Below are 19,238 nucleotides of genomic sequence, written 5' to 3' on the forward strand. Positions count from 1 at the left end.
TGGTCAAAACCTTTATTGTCAATTACCAGTGTGCGCAGCGCGCTTCAACGCCAATTGAATTGAAGCCTAAAGCAAGCCAAAAGTTTGACGCAGTTTCAATCATGTTCCTGCTGCAGTACCCCGGGCACGTGAAACAGCTCCGCAGCCCGCCAGCCACGAAATTGCGTACTCACTGTTTTGCGTAGTTTGTGGAAATGGCCCACCGCTTGAAACTGATGCACTTCCGGAAGTATGCGATATTTATGATGATAAATTAATGATGTCGAAAATAAAACTCTGTCCAAAAACACGCAAACAAACGCAAGAGTGAGCGTTGAGATTGGGTTTAGGTTGTTTACCGGTCTGTTGACGGCAAGTTGTTGCCATAGCAACCGGCAATGTGGCACGTGTTTTACGAAAATATGTTTGGGTAGCGAAAATTTGAATCGATTTTTTTAAACCTGTCACATTACGGACCGCCAGGTGTCGCTAGTTTAGCACCGGAGTGACACAATGTTGTACGCAATTCAACAGCGCAGTGTCCCCGCACCCAACCACCGCCCGTATCCGCGCATCCATCCAACCACCTGTTGCAGCAGGGACGAGCCTCCACGGCACGATTGCACTCAAGGATCAAAAACCTTCGCCCACAGACACAAACGCAAACTACCAACGACCTCGAAGCCGCGTGTCCTTTCCGCCAAACCGCTAGCAGCGCTCAGTGTAGTAGTATTAGGACTTGCCCTTCATATCCTGACGGCGTTGAATCAGGACATGCGTAGAAAGTGCGTAAAAAAGGGATTGTTGTCGTCCCGACCTGGCCCTTGAATCCTCTGTTCTCTGTCGGCTCTCCTCGGTCCACGGTCGGTCGGTCGCGGGCCAAGGACCAGGGCCAGGCATTGTCAATCGGTTTCGTCCTTACGTGTGGGGGGGCCTGCGAAATTGATTCGACTTTGACCTATCAGTACAGAACCAACCACTTTCTAGAAACGACCACGGCTCACAGTAGGGCAGTTTCTTTTTTTGTGCGTGGCTAAAGAACCATTATCTTAGCTTCGGGTTCGTGATAGATCGATAGCGTACTTACGGTGGGGTAAGTAAAGAGGCCTTTCAAATTGTTCACGTGTTAGTGCTGTTCTAGGACGCGCTTCTACGTGTGGATAATTAGCGCAACCTGGCCTCTCAAAGGACCTCTTTTAAAATAGAACAATAGTTGCAAAGTGCTAACTGTGCCGCTTTTATTTTATATTACTATTTCCTTAGCCCAAGTGAAGGAATAGATTTTGGTAAATTATTCTCTGAATTGCTCACTAGCAATGGAGAAGCTGGCGAATGGTAATGGTTGGCGGATGGAGCTCATTACAGAACCGTGGTTTCCGAAGGTGATTCAGCATCTGCGCCAAACGTTCTTTGCCGACGAGCCCCTCAACAAGGCCGTCAGTCTTTGTCACCCCGGCCACGGGCATACGCTACTGGAGAGGCACAGTCTCTCGAGTCTGCATGATGGCATCAGCGCCATGGCGGTCACCAACAATGGCGAGGTAATCCCCACCCTTCAGCATGATTCCTTTGATATTAAATTCCAACCCCATCCAGATCGCTGGCGTCGTCGTGAACGGGATACTCCATGGAAACGCAGACACGGGCCGTGCCCTAGAAAAGCTTGCCGAAACGGACGACGACAAGTTTCGCAAGATTTTCACCCTACTGTACGAGGAAAACCTTAAGATTGATCTGTTTAAGCAATTTTCGGTGGAGCAAATTTTTGAAATCCGCATCCTGTCGGTAGATTCCAAGTAGGTGGAGTAGGAAAAGTGTCTCGATTGTGTGTAAGAACGATTGCTCATCCAATTTTCAGATTCCGTGGTCAAGGGTTGGCCAAAGCGTTGATGAGAAAGAGCGAAGAAATTGCTCGCGATAATGGCTTTCGGGTAAGCGGTGGAAAGGAAAGAGAATTTCCGAAGACGCTCGATAACGAACGGATCCATTTTCGCAGGTGATGAAAACCGATGCAACAGGATTGTTTTCGCAGCGCGTGGCAAGCTCACTAGGGTTCACTGACCGCCACGAGGTCAAGTACGATGAGTATCTCGACGAGCACGGCCGCCCAGTGTTTCACGTGGGAGCGCCTCATGATCGTTTGAAGATCATGTACAAGACACTAGGTTAAATGTTTGCGACCTAATCGTCAGAAGAGGAAACACCGAAGAAACTAAACAAAAGCTTGCTCAACGCAAATCCAGCGGCAGTGCAAATATCAAAATAATGTAAAAACAGAACCCACAATCATCGTTGTTATTGGACCAGACCCTCGAATATCGGTGTGCCGTGAAAACAAATCCGGTTCAGCAAAGGCCGTGAACTACAGGGTAACCATCCATCCGTTAGGACCAACACCCAGTACCCATCCGGCAGTATGGCAAAGTACAACCCGCACCTTGTCGATGACCATCTTTTCATCACCCTTCAGCCATACTCGGGATGGTTCGGAGACCCTTTTATGTTAAGAGAAGGTGTTTGGAATTTTTAACATGTTTTACAAACGACACCTCGTTGTTGGCAGACGACGACAGTGACGGCGACAATAATGGCCATAAGTGCAGGGAGCCTTTAGGAAAATTTGTATTTATGTTGTTGCTAAAATTTACCTGCCCCGGAAGAAGGGTCCGTTATGAAATGTGTTTTGATATCGACATTTATGTGAAACGGCAAATAAACTAATCTCCTCAGAAAATGCTTCGTACACCGACAGTCGCTGTGTGTCTCTGTCATCGAAAGGCGCAAGAGAAAAAGAGAGCCAAAACCCGAGAATCATTTCTTCGATCGATAAAACATCCAACGCCGGGTGGCGGACACTACTCGGGAAAGACTTTATTCATCGGCACCTTCAGAAAGATTTGATTCGAGATCTTCTTGAAAATGTACCCGAAAGTTTCCTCGTACGAATTGCGCAGCTCTCCAAAGACGACCTCCCAGTTATCGTTCAGTACCTGGTTCATCGTTCTTCCTACCAAAGGCATTCACATACGTTTGTTAGGCACCCAAAAAATGAGAACTGATAAGAACTTACCCAAATTTGGATCACCATTGAACAGATTCTCGAACTGAAACGTTACAAGCTTCGGTTCAAAGTGCACAATATACTTCCGGATGTGCATGAACTGTTCGCCGTTCCGCTCGACCAGCTCTCCGATTAGCTCGTGGTACGTTTTCAGCCTGTGCAGGGTAATGTTGGCCAAACCCTTCCCGGTGATGGGTAGCAGCAGTATCCGCCCGTTCATCGTATAGTTTCCGACAAACTGTACCCGCGGGGTGACTGCTTCCGCCTTGATGATGAGCTTTTTCAAATCGGTTCTAAAAGCGAAGAGTCTTTTTCATGGTTCTGAACACATTGAAAGCGACGGTTCCTTACCGATACTTCACGATGGTCGAATCGGTGAGATGGCTCAACAGAACTCCGGTAAAGTGTTGCCGCAACGTGATCGGGGACGAAGGGTTTTGCTCGAACGACAGGGCGTCCACCGCCAGCGGATCCAAAGGTAAGATACCAAACTCTGGCAGTCCATCCTTCAACAGCCTGATGGCTCCATTAACCGCGTTCCGTAGACAGCGATCGAACTGGGTGTCGCTACGGTGACACTTTTCGAAATTGCTAGCTGAAAAGGAATGGCAATTGAGTTGGTAGAAAGCGCCACTGACCACTACACAGCAGGTTACGTACGCAAATCTTTTCCCTCGACCGCAGGACCGACAGTCAGGAAACAAATGCCCAACGTCAAGTGTAGAATTCGCCACCGTCTATCGGTCACCATTTTGCTCGTTTAATATTTAAGAACCTCTTCAGAACGCAGCACACCGCGGCACTACTGGGTGTGTTCTCGTTCGGCTACCGGGCTAAACTGAGCTACAATCTTTCGAACGAAGATCTGTTTTATAGGAACCGCCAGCACAGATCATTGTCCGCTTTGCAGAAGGGACCCGGAAGCAGACACAGGAATGCCACTCCGAAGAGTACCAATGGATAGTGAAAATACTATGCCATTTTAATCAAACATATCACGTCGCACTCCCGATCGAATGGCACACAGCTCTACGTCATCGATCATCAGGCAGCGACGGGACCGAAAACGATGGATCGGTGTGAATATAGACATCATGTGACCTCGTCATCGCGATCGAAGACAGTTCAAGTGCAATTGTGCAAGATGCAAGGAATGGTGCGTAAGAATTTAGTATGCAGAGTATGGTGCGTAACTGTATAAAGTATAGTGCATTTATCGCAAGCGTGAAAAGAAGGTGATAGTAGTAATTTATGATGCGAATAAGATGCTAGTTTAAGAATTAACTCTACACAATCAGAGAAGGTTTTTGCTTAAACAACGCCGTAACCTGACTAAAACCATTCGACGAAACAATGCAGGGCAAAAAAGTGACACTCTATTCAGAAACCAAGTCTTTGGTCGTTTTGGAACTTGCCCAAACGTGACACGCGAAGAAGTTTTGGGTTTAGTCACCATTCATGGATTAAAAAACTCCGCCGTTCCGCCGCTTCAAATGATATCGTTTTTCGCGATGCCTTTTGAATGACAATCGCGGCGTAGCATAGTATGTTGGAATATAAAATATATAAATACAGATAAAACTCCGGTCCGGCAACCGGCTGGCTAGATATGGTAGGACACGACGCTATCGTCAGGTTTTCTTTCTTGGGTAGCACACACCCCTATCTTCCACCGCCCTTTGTCGTCTCAGCTATCGGTATTTAATATTTAAGAACCACAATCTAATCTCGCATTCCTCGGTCTCGTCCGAGCCTGCCGCCGTGTGGTGTCGTCTTATTTTCGAGGTCACCAACAGCCATCAATTGGCAGTTCCCGTTGGAACATTTTAACACAATTCTCGCCATGTTCTGCAACGAAACTACCGAACCACTTAAACGTAAAATAAAGCGACGTTAATAAAACAACATCTTCACCATTTGGAACAATACTTTATAATCGATCACTAGAGGTTGTTGGCATCAAGAAGATTGAAACGATCGGCCACGTAATAATTTGAAAACCTACACCCAACCCAATACAGTTGCCGTTTGCCCGTAAAGTATCTAGAAACTAAGCGTACGATATTACATTTACTGCCAGTTGGGATCTCGGAACGTGTCGTTCCGAAACGGCGCTTGGGGAAGTGTGTCCATAACTGCCAGCATAACGGTGTTTAGACTATTGCTGTAAGAAATAGAATAATTGTGAATTTTTGCACCGGTTTCGGGGCCGCCCCGTGGTTCAGGCGCTGCCTTTACCCTGCCAAACCAACGCCAACAACGAACGCAGGACACAACAAACGCAGAGAACTCGGGCCGTTTAATCGGGCACAAAATACAACACAATTACAGGAGGAGGCAGTCACACGCAGACAAGCGGCAGGAGGAGAAACAAAACAACAAAAAACGCACTACGCTGGGCACAAAAAGGGGAAAACCGAATGGAACACAATAGGCGACAACAACTAGGCAGAGTTAATGTTAAAGGGGAAAACAAGCTGCTGAAAGGTTCTCAATCACCCGTTTTCTTTTTTTTATTTTTGGTGGCAAAATAAATAACAACCAAACAAAATCATTACGTTCGTCGAGACACGCTTGGCTCGGCTGGGGGTCTTAAAGTGGCCATTTTATAGTGGCAGTGAGGACCTACGGTTGCTGTTTCTAAACCGTTTTGCCACTTTCATTATTTTCTGTTTTTTTCAACAAAGGACAAACGAGACTCAATGGACAACAAAGTGGCGCCTCATATTTGGGACTGAATATGGCCGGCGGTCAAGGATACTGACGGACAAGGACAACACTGGTACGGGCGGCGAGACGTTTCTTTCCAAAGTTTGCAGCAATGGAAATGACAGTCCGTTTTTTTTTCAATTTGTGAAGCAATTGCCGGAAACTGACCGGAACTAGTAACGGCCTTTAATTGTACAACATCACCACCACCGACATTATTACGGCAACACCAACAACACCACACTGGTCAAATACGAGAAACGAAAGAGGCACTTGAACACGCCAAACCAACAGGTAAGTTCTACTCACAAAACCAATCTTCGACTTCCCTCCGGTATCCGAACCCGAGAGAAAGCTGTGGCCCAGGCCTAATGTGTGTGTGAGTGTGTCTATGTGTGTGGGCCAGGAGGACATAAAAACATGGGGCTTTGCGGGTGGTGCACTGCTGCCGGAGGTGCCGCTTGTGGACATCATCTGATCGATCGATGGCTTCTTTCCCCGTGTGTGCCCCATGTTTCTAGTGTTCGCTCCGAGAGGATCGCAGCGCGCAGCAGCAGCGGCGGCAGCATTCCTTCAACCATCGATGAAAATCTCGTTCGGCGGCTTCCGGCGGCGGTGTTGAGCTGCTGCTAGCCTCTGGTGCCGTATTAAAACTTGCTGCTTTTGATGAGCTTCTGAAACCCACCTGTGCGTAAGGTTGGTAACAAAGTTCGATTCGATTAATATACTACGGCCACAGCGTGTTCGACACTTTCCTGAAGGGTATATAAATAAGGAAGCACAATCGAGCATCGACGACAACGGGACGGAACAGTAGGGCGCGGGGGAACAGTAGTGGCAAATAGGAGGTTGTGTAGGAGCATTCCAAAGCCGGTGCCAAAAACCGAGCAACTCAACAGGGAACAACAGGCAATCTACGCGTACGGATTTTGAACGGAAAATTCAACGCTTCGTTCGGTGTGTGTGTACTAGAGCACAAACGGATTCTCAAAACTACGAAATGCTACCCTTTGTTTGACCATGTAACAGTAACAGAAAATAGTATACGAGCTTAAAGGATGGCTGCTTTCTAGAGAAAAACGGGGTCTTTATTAAATGCCCATCCACAACACAACCACCCGGGCGGGGAATGACCCCCGGCGACTGCTTGGAGGGGATTGGATTGAAAAATGCAAAATAATATGGATAAAATGGTCGCTTTTACTGCTATGGTTGTTGTTGTTTTTTATCGATACAAGTTTTATTTATGCTGTTTGAATTTTGATTCTTACTTATGTGTGTTTTTGCTTTTGTTGTTGTTCTTTCTGGTTGCTTTTAAATCAATTACGGCGCGCAGCTTCAATCCCTACCACTAACCACCAATCAACTGTGCTCCTTCCTTGTCCCGACCAGAGACTCCTCTCTGCCCTTCTCCCTATGTCTCTCGGTTTAACGGTTTACTTTCCGCGGTCAATAACTTAGACAATCCCACCCCGGTGTCCGTGCGGCATGAGGGACACGCAAGAATCTCGTGGGCTGGGAAACGGAAAGCCTTTGCGCCGCGCGGCACATCCTTATTGCTCCTACTGCGCTACCACGGTACTCTAGAACCAGGTGTCTGCCGACCTGTGACCATCTCTCTCTGTAGATCGGGATATCGGTCTTTCCCTTTTGCCGTCAATGATCGGAGACGCGGATCATTGCACGGCTCTCAGACTCTGTCAGATCGACGAGATCGGCCCTGGCGTTGAGTGCCAGAGTAGAGAGCAACGGCGCAGGCTCGACCCGTGCACGCGCCACTCTGCTTGATCAGCTGCGTTACTGGTGCTTTCGCGGTAATTATCATAATCAAAAAGATTGTTATGCTTTCATTTAGTGTCCCAATGCGCACGTCGTCAACAAGTCAGGGAAGTCAGGGAGAGTGTATGGGGTGTGTATGTCGGTGTTTTAAGTGTATGTAGCTTACGCCTGGGTACTGTAACGGTGCACAATCATCAGCAATTCTATCTCGCACACGCTTCTATCAGCCGACCAACCTCCCACGAGGCTGCCCGTTATCATGTGCTGCTGCCGTTGTTGTTGTTGGCATTGCATGTGCACTCGTCGTCGTTTGTTTATTTTCTCGCTTCACTGCACACGCTGCTGCTGCTAGCTATAGTGTGGTGTAGTGTCCTCTTCTAATTAAACTACAGTCAAGAATCGCCTTCAGCATCACGATGATGCTGCGATTTGCATAGGCATGCTGCTGTTCCTTCCTAAAGACAAATCGAGGCGCCCCGATTACGGATTGCGATGATCCTCGCGCGCGCGCACGCGCGTGTGCCCGCCCCACTGTACTTGCTCCTTTCGTCTGTTTTGTAACCTGCAGTACGTTATCTGTACGGCCATATGAAGGTGGTGGTGGTACGGCGTCGTGAGTACGTGAGAATCCTCAAGATGGGGGATTGATTGATTTGATTCCGGGAGGGATTTGCTTTCACTCGGCCTCTATCTGTTACACTTCAGTCCACCTCAACAGCACACGCCTCACTCGGTCACTCTCTTTCTACCCTTTTGATCGCTCGCGTAACTCTTTACACGCCCGTCCGTACATTATATCGGACTGTCAGTCGATCGGATTTTTGCGTATAAAATTTTTGAATGATTTAAAAGGGTCGGGAAAGTTCGGGGACGGTAGGGAAACGGTTGGGAAGCGTTGGACAGCGTTCCCGGGAGCTGACCCTGGAGCGGGAGGGACACGGAGGGAGGCAGGATGGGGAGTGGGGTCAAACGGAACAGAGAATGGATACCGCACAATTTGATAGTACGTGAATAGAAGTAATGTAGTAGCAATAGTTGTAGTTGTGTGAAATATTTGCTTGTAGAACTATTTGATAAATTATTTCTTCTTGTTTTTACTATAGCTCCGCGGTGGTGTAACGGGCCGTCCCGAGTTGAGGCCACCGTATTGGAACTTACGTTTATCGGCTGGCTTCAGGATTTGGAACGAGCACATCAACGTGTCGTCGACGGACATCATCGCACCTGCACGGAAAGTGGAAAAGAAACCGGCGGTCAAATGGTGGAAAGCGCGGCTTTTGGCACACATCATCATAAGACGGCGACGCAACGTACCGGCATTGTCGAACTCTCCGCAGTAGTTGGGAGCGGAGAAGAGTGTTACCAGTTGGCGCTTGGCGAAGAACTCGTACCCGTCTTCGACCACCTGATGCGCCCGGCAGATAAGATCAAAGTCATGCTTGGTTAAAAATTTGCCGACGATCTGGGGACCAAACGGAAGCATTATTGATGAGGCCGCGGCAGTCAGCGACCAAGAGAGCGGTGTACTCACATCTACGCCAAAAGTGAAGCTCACGCCACGATCGTTCTCGCCGTAGCCGTTTGTATCCTTGTCCGGGTCGGACCAGAGAAGATCGCACAGCAGCCCCTGGTCCGGTACGTCCGTCGGCCGCATGATGCGGCGGATCTGTTCCATCGACTGCAAGTCGGGGCTCAGCCCGCCGTGACAGCAGAAAATCTTCTCATCCACGATGGCCGCCACCGGCAGACAGTTGAAGCAATCGGTGAACGTCTTCCACATCTTGATATTGTAGCGCCGTTTGCACTCATCGTAGAAGCTGCGGTTCCGGGGATAAAAGCGAGGACACGATGTTGTGATGGTATCATTCAGAAACCGGGAACCCGGGAACGTGAACTTGCTTACCCATATATTCTGTTGATGCTGGCGCACTCGTGGTTCCCGCGAAGCAAGAAAAAGTTTTCCGGATACTTAATCTTGTACGCCAACAGCAGGCAGATCGTCTCCAGCGACTGTTTGCCCCGGTCAACGTAGTCGCCCAAGAATAGGTAGTTCGATTCTGGAGGGAAGCTGCCGTACTCGAACAAACGCAGCAAGTCATAGTATTGGCCATGGATATCGCCTACGAAACACAAAAAAGATTAACTATTAGTCGATCCATTCTCTCTGACATTTTAGGGGCACCAGGAACATCGTGACATTGGCACCGTGAACGGTGCTGTGCGCAGCGAAACGGAAGGCCATCGATTGATTAGGGAGCCAATTTGGCCGCCCATCATTCCCGTTTTTGGGTGGAGTTATTTCAAGAAATAGGACCACATTTACGCTTACGTCAGCAATAAAAATCGATGCACTCCGTCGCTTGCTAGGATTAGAGCCAAATTTCGTTGGCCCCCCCACTACAACCCCCGCCCAAATCCATCGATTACGTATTGATTTATGTGAAGTGTGTGCTGTGCGCGGTGGTCGTCAATTACTAATCGCGCCGTGATGGTCAAGCCCTGGGTAGGCAGACAACGGTGCGGCGCGGTGTTCGTGTGTTCGACACCTTCGTACGATGCGTTCGATTGCTGGTGAGGCGCGCGGCGACAGACAGAGCTAACTCGGACTATTAATGTCCCAGGGTTGACAGTTTTCAGTGAACCGAACAACTGCAAAAAACGAAACAACAAAAAACGGCCAGAAATGTCGCACGTCCACCATCTTAGAACCCTGTGACGGCCAAGTGCATTTTCACTATCGTTCGAGTCGATATTTATTGCAGTCCGCCGCACGTTCGAGCGGTCCTCCAGCCAGCGGTTCGCAATAACGTGTCGAGAGGCTGGTGTCGGTCCTCGAGTTAAAAACGCTCGCATTGGACCGTCCCTTCAAGCCGGAGTGTCTACGCTCCGCACGGGGGGATTTGTTGTAAATTCACGTTGTTCCCCTTGCCGGGGGTTCTCAGTGGCGCCGCGGATTTGAGGTTGAAAATTATCAGCCATATTAGCACACACACAACAAAGTAATCCTGGAGAAAAAAGGTGCGCAACGGAGCAGGCGATGTCCGTCGAAACCGTGACTAAGAGGCGAACTTTGCATGTGTGTGTTTGTGTATGGAAGATCTCTCGAAACCGGGCGGTAAAAGCAGAAACAATAACAAATTGCAATCGAGCCGAAAAAGAGGGGTTCCTGCGTACCGTAAACATGGTCGAGTTTGCGTAATAGACGGGGGGCGGGTAGAAAAACAAAAACCGTGAAACCGTTTTCCACCGTGTGCCCTTTCTTTTCGGGTGGCCGGTGGCGCCGTCTACTACGCTTTTCGTCTGAACGGACTGAAAGAAAGTCAAAAGCTTCGAAAGAAGATGTACTTACCGCAAATTTTCAACGGTGCCTCCAGCTCGAGCAGTATCGGCTGCGAGAGGAAAATTTCCCTCGACTTCAGGCATAGCAGCCGTATGTCCGTCTCTGACAGCTGAACATTTTTTCCTGGTCTCGCACCGCGAACTGTGGGAAAAGATAGTATGAGGAAATGGTGAACAAAAAAAACTCAGAAAAATTGACACCAAACCCCCCGCCACCCCTAGCCCGGCACACCCGTGGGTTCGTGTAAGCACGCGTTAACTTTTCGGTATATCTCATATTGTGTGCTCTCATTAGCGAACTTTCGTGTTTCGCTCTCGCACCAGCGGCCCAGGGCGAATCGCTCTGACTCTGTTTCGCACACACAGCCTGCTTGGCTCTTGAACGGTGTTCCTACCGCTCGCCAGCCAAGATTGAGTCATAAGCACGCACGAAAAAATACATATCAGCCTCGTATACACGCACGCACGGGGACGTTCACACAAACGCGCCGAACGACTATTGGATTGCTGCGATCAAACTCATCGTACGAGGCGCAGAGATGATATGTAGAAAAAGTTCGGAAGCAAATTCATCGACCCCACCACCGAATCACATTTTGACACCTCTTTACCCGGCAGTCCCTGGCCAACGGTAGGAGAGGAGTACGGGAGAGGGGCGTTGGCTCTATGCTGGAACATTGACCGCACATTGGCACCGATTATATTCCTCAGCGACAGTCTCGACGCCCGCCGCAGTTCCAATGGCGCTCGAGGGCCACACCAAAGGAAGCCCCGCAAACTGTATAAACAACATTAATGAGCCTACCCCGTTGCTTCAACCAGCAATTTACCTTCTAAAAGCATCGCGATCAGATGATCTATGTTTGATAACTCTAGGTCCGACATTTTGGATCGATTCGATTCCCCGTTGCGATTCTCTCAATGCGACCGATAAGACCGGGAAGGTGATGACGACGAAGTTGATGGGTCCAGTTCCGCGGTGTGCGAAGAGTGACTAAAGTATCGTCACTTTTCGATCTTCCGTTCTTCTCGGCGACCACCTCAGGCGCACGACGATATTTCGCTGGTCGTAATAATGCCGATGCTATGGCGGCACGGATTTCTAGTGCGGTTGCTTCGTCTTCGTCGTTTCCGTACTACTTGGATGATGTCGGGTGAAGAAAAACAAGGCGAACGTACGCACACACAAACACATGCACACGTTCACGGCAATACGTATCACACACGCGTTTCTTCGAAAAAACTTATGCACTTTTCCGGAACTAGCTTCCCGTTCCCTCGTCGTAGCCTAGTTTGCTTGTCCGTTGACGACACCGTCGCAAAGTTGCTACGGATGGTGACTTTTATTTGCCAAGATTCGCCCGTGTCTACTTCCCGCACACCCGGGATGGCCGCCGCGCGTGACGATGTCGACGAGTGTGTGTTTGAGGAGAGAAAAAATCTTGCGTAGCGCAGTTTTCGGATGGATTTGTGCCTTCCTCACACCGCCTCCGAGCAGGAACACTACGCGTCGCAATAACGGTAATAACGGTGGCGGAAAAAGAAACGGAAACCCTTTTTCCGACTAGCAGCGAAAAACGCACTACGCTCCGACGTTCACTTGGATCAGCAAAAATCGGCTCCACTTCGCTCGGCACGCCTGACGAAAATGGGAATGCGCGTGTGTGTGTGCGTGTCGGCCGATGTGTAACGGGGGTCCAGTGCTGCCAGCGGGATTCCGTTACATTTCGGGCCATAACCGTGCTGCCAGACTGAGCCACTTTCGCTCACAGTGGTGTGCGTGAGCTGGCTATTGAGCTACATTTTTTGCCGCGATACTCGCGATCAAAATAATACTGAGCAACTTGACAGCGGCAAAATATTCGCATATTTGCATTCTATTTGTGCGGATTGAGATTAAAAGAGGTTTCTTTTGTTCCAATGCCACCCAACTACGTCGATGTCGCACTTTTCAACAGCTTGTTTCTTTCTCGGCCGAGCAACGGTACCGTAGCTTTTTGTCGTGTTTGGCAACCAGGTTACCAAAGCAATATGATGGATCACTTTTTGACAGTCCTTCCCGAGTAAAAATACTGCTCCCAGCGAAAAGCCGCACTTGGCGATTGATGTGTTTTCTGTGATTTCTGCGTCAGCGAACGTATCGACCTACCGGGCACCCCGTTTTTTGATCCCGAACGGAACATCCCGAGGCCACAACATGCAGGTGGTCGAATTGCCGAAGCTAGAGAAAGATCAAAAATCATATGCGGGCATTCCGGAGGCCGTGTTCGTGGTAAGTGGGCGTTATGCTAATGCCCTTTTAAGGCTCAGTGCACACAAAGCGGAACCGTTTGGTCGGCGACAATTTTTCAACCCTTTTACACACACTTCCTCTCCCCGTAGGACGATGTGGAGCAGTACATGGAAGACTCGGCCAACGGGGAGAGCGTCGAGAAGGTGCTCAAAAACTTTGACGAACAGCACAGCAAATACCGGTTCATGGAGTACAACATGATCTCCCGCAAACGGCGGCTGCGGCAGCAGATCCCGGACCTGACCAAAAGTCTCGACATGATCCAGATCCTGCGAGCACAGAAGGAAGACCAGGAAACACAGTTTCTGCTCAGCGAGCAGGTGTTCGTGAAAACCAACATGCCACCGACCGAAACGGTCTGTCTGTGGCTGGGCGCCAACGTCATGCTCGAATACCCGCTCGATGAAGCCGAGGAGTTGCTCCGCCAGAACAAGCATGCGGCCGAAACCAATCTGCTGTGCTTCGAGCACGATCAGGACTTCTTGCGCGACCAAATCACGACCATCGAAGTGAACATGGCACGGGTGCACAATTACGACGTTAAAAAGCGGCAGGCACAGAAGGCATCGGGCGAGGACAAGTCGTAAACAGTCCTCGTGAGTCGCGGGGCAGAAAATATAAAACGAATGCATTTCTGATTCTACGTTGTTGCCCCTTTTATTTTACAACACCACACAACATAATGGGAATGTGTTTGTATAGCATCGAAACAGCTACGGTTGATGTTGACAATAAGTGACGATATTAAATGCGGCAATAAATACGTTCAGCTTTGGGAACACGTTGTACTTGGATCAGTGATTGGTTTTGTTAGTAGCCGTAATGGTGATAATGGGAGTAAAAAATATAACGGTCCAAGTGCGGTGAACGCGGTCGTTCAGAGCAGACAGAAAAAGCGATCTGCTGCAGCGCGGATGTCTCAATACTTCTACGGTACCGTTATGCTACGCGTTTTTTCGTCCTCCGACCGGGTGAAGGAAAGCATCGTGCCATTCGAATTCCTAATTCGAACGATGATACTCAAAATAACTTAACCTAAATAGCAATCCAAGATCACGGGTTTTGCGGCATTGGTATGGCAGCCTTATTCTTTTTCGTCTGCTTTGTCGGTAGGTGTGACTACCGGTTGGTCTTGTTTGTCGATCTCTGGGGCGGCTTCTTTCTTTTGCTTACTACCAGCATCCGCATCGGAGGCTTTCGGGGACGGAACGGTTTCTTCCTTTGATGCGCCTTCGGTCATACCAGCGACTGAGGGCAGAGTCGTCGAGTTCTGGTCACCAGTGGGCACGACCGGACTTGGTGCCTCATCGGAAACAGGCTTGTTTACGTTTTGTGTCACTTCATCAGGCCCGGTAGTTTCTGCATCCTGCCCACTACCACCCTTCAGTGCACGCACTTCGTTTTTCAGTACCTCGATCTCTTTTCGTGCGTCGCTCAGTGCCGCCGTCAATCGGGCGATCGTTTCCTGCTCCTGGACTCGCTCGCCCAAATTGTTCACCAGGTACTCGAGTGCATTCTCTGGACGGTCGCTGTTGCATTTCGTCAGTACTTTTATGATGGCATCCAGAACACCGGTGTGACTGAGATATTTGCGGAAGTCCTCCTTCGAAACATCAATCGGCTGGGGAACCAAAACATGTTGAAAAAGATAACCACAGCATCGCTGGTTGTTAATGTACGTACCTTGTAGCTCGACATTGTGCAGGCGTGTGGGAATTCGGCACGTTATATTGTCTTAACTTAAATCACAAGCCCCAGCTGGAAAACGATCGATTACCGCGAGGTTATGCTGCCGAATGCACTATCAATGATTGGTGTTTAATGGTGTGCGTGTGCGAGCAAATGGTTGTGCAAACGCATACATGCGCAACCATTTTGACATAAGAGATAAGAGTAGGTGAAACATTTCGTGAAACATTGGGTGAAACATTTCGTGAAATCTTACCAATTTCAAAATTTTAGTTTGATTTTAGTTTGATTTTAGTTTGAGTTAAAAAAACGCCCCCCGACGGTAGAGGGCGCTGGCCCTGGCAAAGGACCAACAATAAGGGACCGAGAAGAAGACCGAGAAGCTTTAAGGAATTTTTCCACCGCTCGCGGTTTCTCATTACATTCGGTTCGGTTACATTACTTATAAATTAATTTAATTTGATACTTTTTTAATTCAACATGCGAACGGATGTATTCGAAATACGCACTATGTAGCTTCTAGCGTTGTATCTTTTGATGTTAGGTTTGCGCCGGGATTATCCTGCGTGACACTCGTTTTGCTGGAACACTCGTTTGCGTTCACGGAGCACTGAACGGTTTGAAGCACCTCGTTGTTCCTGCTAGTCCTGTTGTCGGCCAGTTCAACGCGTATCCTCGTCGCTTTAGACCGCACTCGGTAGGGGCGCCATTTGGCCGTGTTGTGCTGATGCTTGCTGCCCAATGACCGGATCATCCTTGCCAGTCTACTTTTAACGATCTGGGATCCGTTCGAATGTTCGGACGGTGTAACCATGGCGGTGAATAAATCAGTGGCCAGCAGCTCCACGGCAGGACACTGGCAGTTGTTGTTTAGATCCACACTTTGGCAGGAGGGAATGCAAACCGTTGGTGTATCCATTTGATTCCCGTTTGGCCCAATGCTACCAGCTAAGCTTAAGCTCGGATGAATCCTTCCGACGGTGCTTTCCAACCGTTACTAAGAACAGCGTCGGGTATGACTAAGGACTTTCACTAACAGTATCCGCTTACACGCTGCTCGTTCCGTTCCCTATCACGTCTCTAGAAAACTAGCGTTGTTGTTATTGTTATGTTATGTTGCTGTACATAGTTTTGTTACTTTTTAAGGGTTGCACCCAACGAGTTTTTAAATACGCTATATAGTTGTACATGCATCGTGGAAGCACCGCCAACCCCTCAAGCCGTGAAGACAAGGGGCATACGCGCAAGGATAGAAGCTTTCTACCCACACAGGGACAGATATTAAAAACATACACACATAATAAAAACACTAGCATGCAAAAGCAATATTTATGCAAGCAAAACTTTGCCACAACCGCGCCCATCTCCGCCTGTGAGGCAGCGGGGCGGAGTGCGGGGTAAAGATGCAGCTGCAGTTTCGGTGTATATTCATTTCGTGTAAGTTTTGGTGCACCGAGGAGCACCGTGCCGTTTTATTTTCCAGGCAGCATAAAGAAAATGGCGTCCTGGATTGGCGGAGTGCCCGGGTTTTTGTGCTTTCTCCTGCGCCATGGCGAGTAAATGATAAACACACGATTGGCGCCACATTCAAGACAGTGCGGGAGCGAGAAGGCGAAGAAGCAAGAAAATAAACACAGTAAATAATAATCAACAAAATAGTTGGAGGCTGCACCGTGCCACCGGACCGGGACATCCCGCAGGACTCCCAGCAGGTTTCCGTTCGGGTTTGCAACGAGTCACCGACCGAGAGGAAACGGGACAACAGCACCGAGCTGTGGCACGCAAGCCATTCGTTTATGTTATTGCAAATGCCCGTGTGTGTGGCCAGACGGGACGGGAAAACCATAGTTTTGCGCCAGGGAGTGTACATTCGCCGGCCAACAATGATACAAGGCGCCAGTACAGTGGGTAACGCCTTTTTGTCGAAGACACCCGAAACGCCACGGGTCCGGGAGATTGATGAAAGTACAAGGAAATGTGTTCCCCGACGATCGGCTGCCCCTTCGGAGAGCGGCGCGAGACCGCCATCTTGTTGTGACCGGCCCTCGGATGCATCCACGACCACACGATGCACCGATGGCGTCGATCGTGTGCAGGTCCACGAACCCTCGGAAAAGACAGGCAAACACGAAGCTCGGTTCTCGCGGGCGCATTGTTGGTGTGGCGCAGCGCAACAAAGCAACAAACGATATCAACAATAATGTACAGTATACACAATATACAACGCAATGCACCCACACTAATGACGCGCCGCCACTTCGTAGCATGTCTTAGGGGCCTGCCTCAACAATTTCCTGTATCACTAAGGTCGGGACTGCCAGGCGAAGATCCGGCCAGACCGGTCGTCATTGTGGTAGTGCGCCCCTCACGGTGGCCGATGTCTATGTATCCGACAACCCGAATCGTCGTCACGTTTTGCCGAGCAATCGTCCTTCGGCAGCCGTCGGGTTTGGACTGTGTGCTTCGACCAACAAGACGGTGCCGAAGTTGTATGACGAATCCTTTTGGAATCCGGCATCCACCGCCAAGAAAAATCGCTGATGGTCAGTCGTACTTTGGACAGTGCACTGAAAGCACGCGATGCAGGTCACTCGGTAGTAAACCAGAGCTGGACCAGCTCCGGATGCTGGGAAAGATACGATTTTAACTATCCATTTAACTATCCAAGCTCGCTAGTCAATCGCGTAAGTGATTTTGATAGCCAATTGCAGCGAATATCGGTAGAAAGTAAAGCTTGCATTCAAACACTTCTTTGGGTGGGCCTTAGACACAAATGAAGTATGGAACACACCTTGCTGTGGGTTCTTAAACTGCATTCAAGAAAATGCTTCGATGCACCTTGTGGTATACGATAAAAACCTTTAATAAGACCGTAAAATAACTAAAATTATTATGTTTGTTACAAAAGCATCATTTTTGACCGAATGAAGCAATAATTCGATCATTTTTGAAAAAGAGAAAAATTGAAATAAATCATATGCGTAACATAACAGGCCGATTGGTAACACAAAAAACTGATTTTTATTACAAAACTAAAGCAGATATTGAAAGGATTTTTTAATGACAAAAATTAAAAAGATAAACCACCAATTGTAAAACTAAACAAAATCAATGTTTCGGCTTCGTAGGCCCACAACAGATTGCGTTTAAAAATGTTGAAAAATACGTGGCTAGAAGTATTTTTAAAGCACAGTCTGGGCCGGAAAGGCACCGAGATGTACTTTTCAATACTTCCGTTGAACTTAACAACAACGTTGAGCACAATCCGTCACCAACCAGCAAAACTGAGTTCGGATGCTTGTTGAAAGGCGAATGAAACGACAAATTTGGGAAAGCTTTTCAATTATTTTATTTCTACTAATTATGCTGAAAATTGAAAAGGTTTATTACCCATCGTTACGACTGCTGAAGAGTGGCAGGAATAGGGAAGTTTATGGGCAGGACAGTGTGATGCGTGATAAGACTAAAGCATGAGGGCATCAAAATGCACCGCGTTACCCGTATTGATCGCGTTATCAGCTGCCTCCGGAACGTCCTGGCTGACTTCTTCGCTCTTGATGCTGGGCGACCGGTCACCGCTCATCGTGTGTGCGGTTCAATTCGTGCGTTTTCGGGGCGTAAAAACGTGGCCACGGTTCGTCCGTGGCGGTGCGACCGTTCGCGCTAGTGTCCGGCGACACCACACAACACAACACGCGCAGCGGCGTCAAAACATCGACTGAAGGGGATAAAGCAACACAAAACATGCTTTATATTAAAATGTGCAACACAACACAACCATTTGTGTTTTGCCTTTTCTGTGGGACACGAGCCAGCCATTGCCATCGCGGGCATCCTCCAGGCGGCGCCCTTCCGAGGCCCGGCCAGAGTGTACGTGCGAGCGAGCGAGCGAGCAGATCGGTCCCCGGAGTACCGACGGACCGACCGACCGACCGAGCTCGGATGCGAACGAAGAAAGTTGCACACGAGGACGAGGACGACCGCCGTGATGCTGTTTTCTGACCCTGGTGCTGTATTTGTGTTTATTTATTATTTACATACACATCGCAGCGATGAGGCTCCTTGCTGCTGCTGCTGCTGGGGCTACTGCCGGTAACTGCTGTTGATGCAGCTCCTAGTGGTCTCCGTTTGTAGGTGTGCGAGTGTGCGATAGAGTGAAAGCGAGTGCGAGTGAGTGAGCCGGGCCGTGCCTTACGCCTTCGCAGCCGGGCAGAAGTGCAAGCAGCTCGGGATGTAGTAAGTATCTCTACATAAATACAAATTAAATACACCCCTCGCATTTGTTGTGTGTTAAACTGCGTCCCCGTCGCCTCTGCCTGCCCCGCAAATGGCCGAAAGACGAAAGATTCCTTGCACGATGGAGGAGAAATGGCCCGGGCAGCTTATCTC

The 19,238-nt window shown here is 49.0% G+C and overlaps 5 protein-coding genes across 6 annotated transcripts; 2 read left to right on the plus strand and 3 right to left on the minus strand.

Moving 5' to 3' along the window:
- The first annotated feature begins 1,295 nt into the window (after positions 1 to 1,295).
- On the plus strand, positions 1,296 to 2,149 carry LOC128276785 (arylalkylamine N-acetyltransferase 1-like). The gene is made up of 4 exons (XM_053015248.1): positions 1,296 to 1,520; positions 1,576 to 1,775; positions 1,838 to 1,910; positions 1,976 to 2,149. Exons 1-4 carry the CDS (start codon positions 1,296 to 1,298, stop codon positions 2,147 to 2,149), a joined length of 672 nt encoding a protein of 223 aa, XP_052871208.1.
- Positions 2,150 to 2,834: 685 nt separating this feature from the next.
- LOC128276817 (protein takeout-like) lies at positions 2,835 to 3,791 on the minus strand. The gene is made up of 4 exons (XM_053015280.1): positions 3,701 to 3,791; positions 3,392 to 3,635; positions 3,050 to 3,333; positions 2,835 to 2,986 (listed from the first exon to the last, which is right to left on the minus strand). The coding sequence occupies exons 1-4, from the start codon at positions 3,789 to 3,791 to the stop codon at positions 2,835 to 2,837; spliced, it is 771 nt and encodes a 256-aa protein (XP_052871240.1).
- A 1,158-nt stretch (positions 3,792 to 4,949) lies between these two features.
- LOC128267605 (serine/threonine-protein phosphatase alpha-2 isoform) lies at positions 4,950 to 11,906 on the minus strand. 2 transcript variants are annotated; one of them, XM_053004484.1, is made up of 8 exons: positions 11,698 to 11,906; positions 10,878 to 11,009; positions 9,432 to 9,648; positions 9,060 to 9,345; positions 8,843 to 8,990; positions 8,687 to 8,752; positions 6,059 to 6,434; positions 4,950 to 5,204 (listed from the first exon to the last, which is right to left on the minus strand). In XM_053004484.1, exons 1-7 carry the CDS (start codon positions 11,750 to 11,752, stop codon positions 6,397 to 6,399), a joined length of 942 nt encoding a protein of 313 aa, XP_052860444.1. In that variant the 5' UTR covers positions 11,753 to 11,906; the 3' UTR covers positions 4,950 to 5,204; positions 6,059 to 6,396. The 2 variants fall into 2 exon arrangements, with proteins under 2 accessions (XP_052860444.1, XP_052860443.1); XM_053004483.1 differs by lacking the exons at positions 4,950 to 5,204; positions 6,059 to 6,434 and having other exon boundaries at positions 6,919 to 8,752.
- Positions 11,907 to 13,060: 1,154 nt separating this feature from the next.
- On the plus strand, positions 13,061 to 13,747 carry LOC128267699 (prefoldin subunit 3). Its single transcript, XM_053004588.1, has 2 exons — positions 13,061 to 13,139; positions 13,250 to 13,747. The coding sequence occupies exons 1-2, from the start codon at positions 13,065 to 13,067 to the stop codon at positions 13,745 to 13,747; spliced, it is 573 nt and encodes a 190-aa protein (XP_052860548.1). The 5' UTR covers positions 13,061 to 13,064.
- Positions 13,748 to 13,804: 57 nt separating this feature from the next.
- Positions 13,805 to 14,948, minus strand: LOC128267377 (c-Myc-binding protein homolog). The gene is made up of 2 exons (XM_053004199.1): positions 14,844 to 14,948; positions 13,805 to 14,781 (listed from the first exon to the last, which is right to left on the minus strand). Exons 1-2 carry the CDS (start codon positions 14,856 to 14,858, stop codon positions 14,245 to 14,247), a joined length of 552 nt encoding a protein of 183 aa, XP_052860159.1. The 5' UTR covers positions 14,859 to 14,948; the 3' UTR covers positions 13,805 to 14,244.
- Between the last annotated feature and the right edge of the window lie 4,290 nt (positions 14,949 to 19,238).

Source organism: Anopheles cruzii, chromosome 2 (genome assembly GCF_943734635.1).
Source record: "Anopheles cruzii chromosome 2, idAnoCruzAS_RS32_06, whole genome shotgun sequence".
Classification (NCBI taxonomy): Eukaryota; Metazoa; Arthropoda; class Insecta; order Diptera; family Culicidae; genus Anopheles; species Anopheles cruzii.

Bases quoted from the DNA above. Each gene is read 5' to 3' on its own strand.
- LOC128267699 (XM_053004588.1), top strand. From the start codon at position 13,065: ATGCAGGTGGTCGAATTGCCGAAGCTAGAGAAAGATCAAAAATCATAT. The intron at 13,140-13,249 runs GTAAGTGGGCGT...CTCTCCCCGTAG, and splicing joins TTCCGGAGGCCGTGTTCGTG to GACGATGTGGAGCAGTACAT.
- LOC128267605 (XM_053004483.1), bottom strand. From the start codon at position 11,752: ATGTCGGACCTAGAGTTATCAAACATAGATCATCTGATCGCGATGCTT. The intron at 9,649-10,877 runs GTAAGTACATCT...TGTGTTTCGTAG, and splicing joins GGCACCGTTGAAAATTTGCG to GCGATATCCATGGCCAATAC. The intron at 8,753-8,842 runs GTACGTTGCGTC...CTTTCCGTGCAG, and splicing joins CGGAGAGTTCGACAATGCCG to GTGCGATGATGTCCGTCGAC.
- LOC128276785 (XM_053015248.1), top strand. From the start codon at position 1,296: ATGGAGAAGCTGGCGAATGGTAATGGTTGGCGGATGGAGCTCATTACA. The intron at 1,776-1,837 runs GTAGGTGGAGTA...TCCAATTTTCAG, and splicing joins ATCCTGTCGGTAGATTCCAA to ATTCCGTGGTCAAGGGTTGG. The intron at 1,911-1,975 runs GTAAGCGGTGGA...CCATTTTCGCAG, and splicing joins CTCGCGATAATGGCTTTCGG to GTGATGAAAACCGATGCAAC.
- LOC128276817 (XM_053015280.1), bottom strand. From the start codon at position 3,791: ATGGTGACCGATAGACGGTGGCGAATTCTACACTTGACGTTGGGCATT. The intron at 3,636-3,700 runs GTACGTAACCTG...ATTCCTTTTCAG, and splicing joins GGTCGAGGGAAAAGATTTGC to CTAGCAATTTCGAAAAGTGT. The intron at 3,334-3,391 runs GTAAGGAACCGT...CTTCGCTTTTAG, and splicing joins TCGACCATCGTGAAGTATCG to AACCGATTTGAAAAAGCTCA.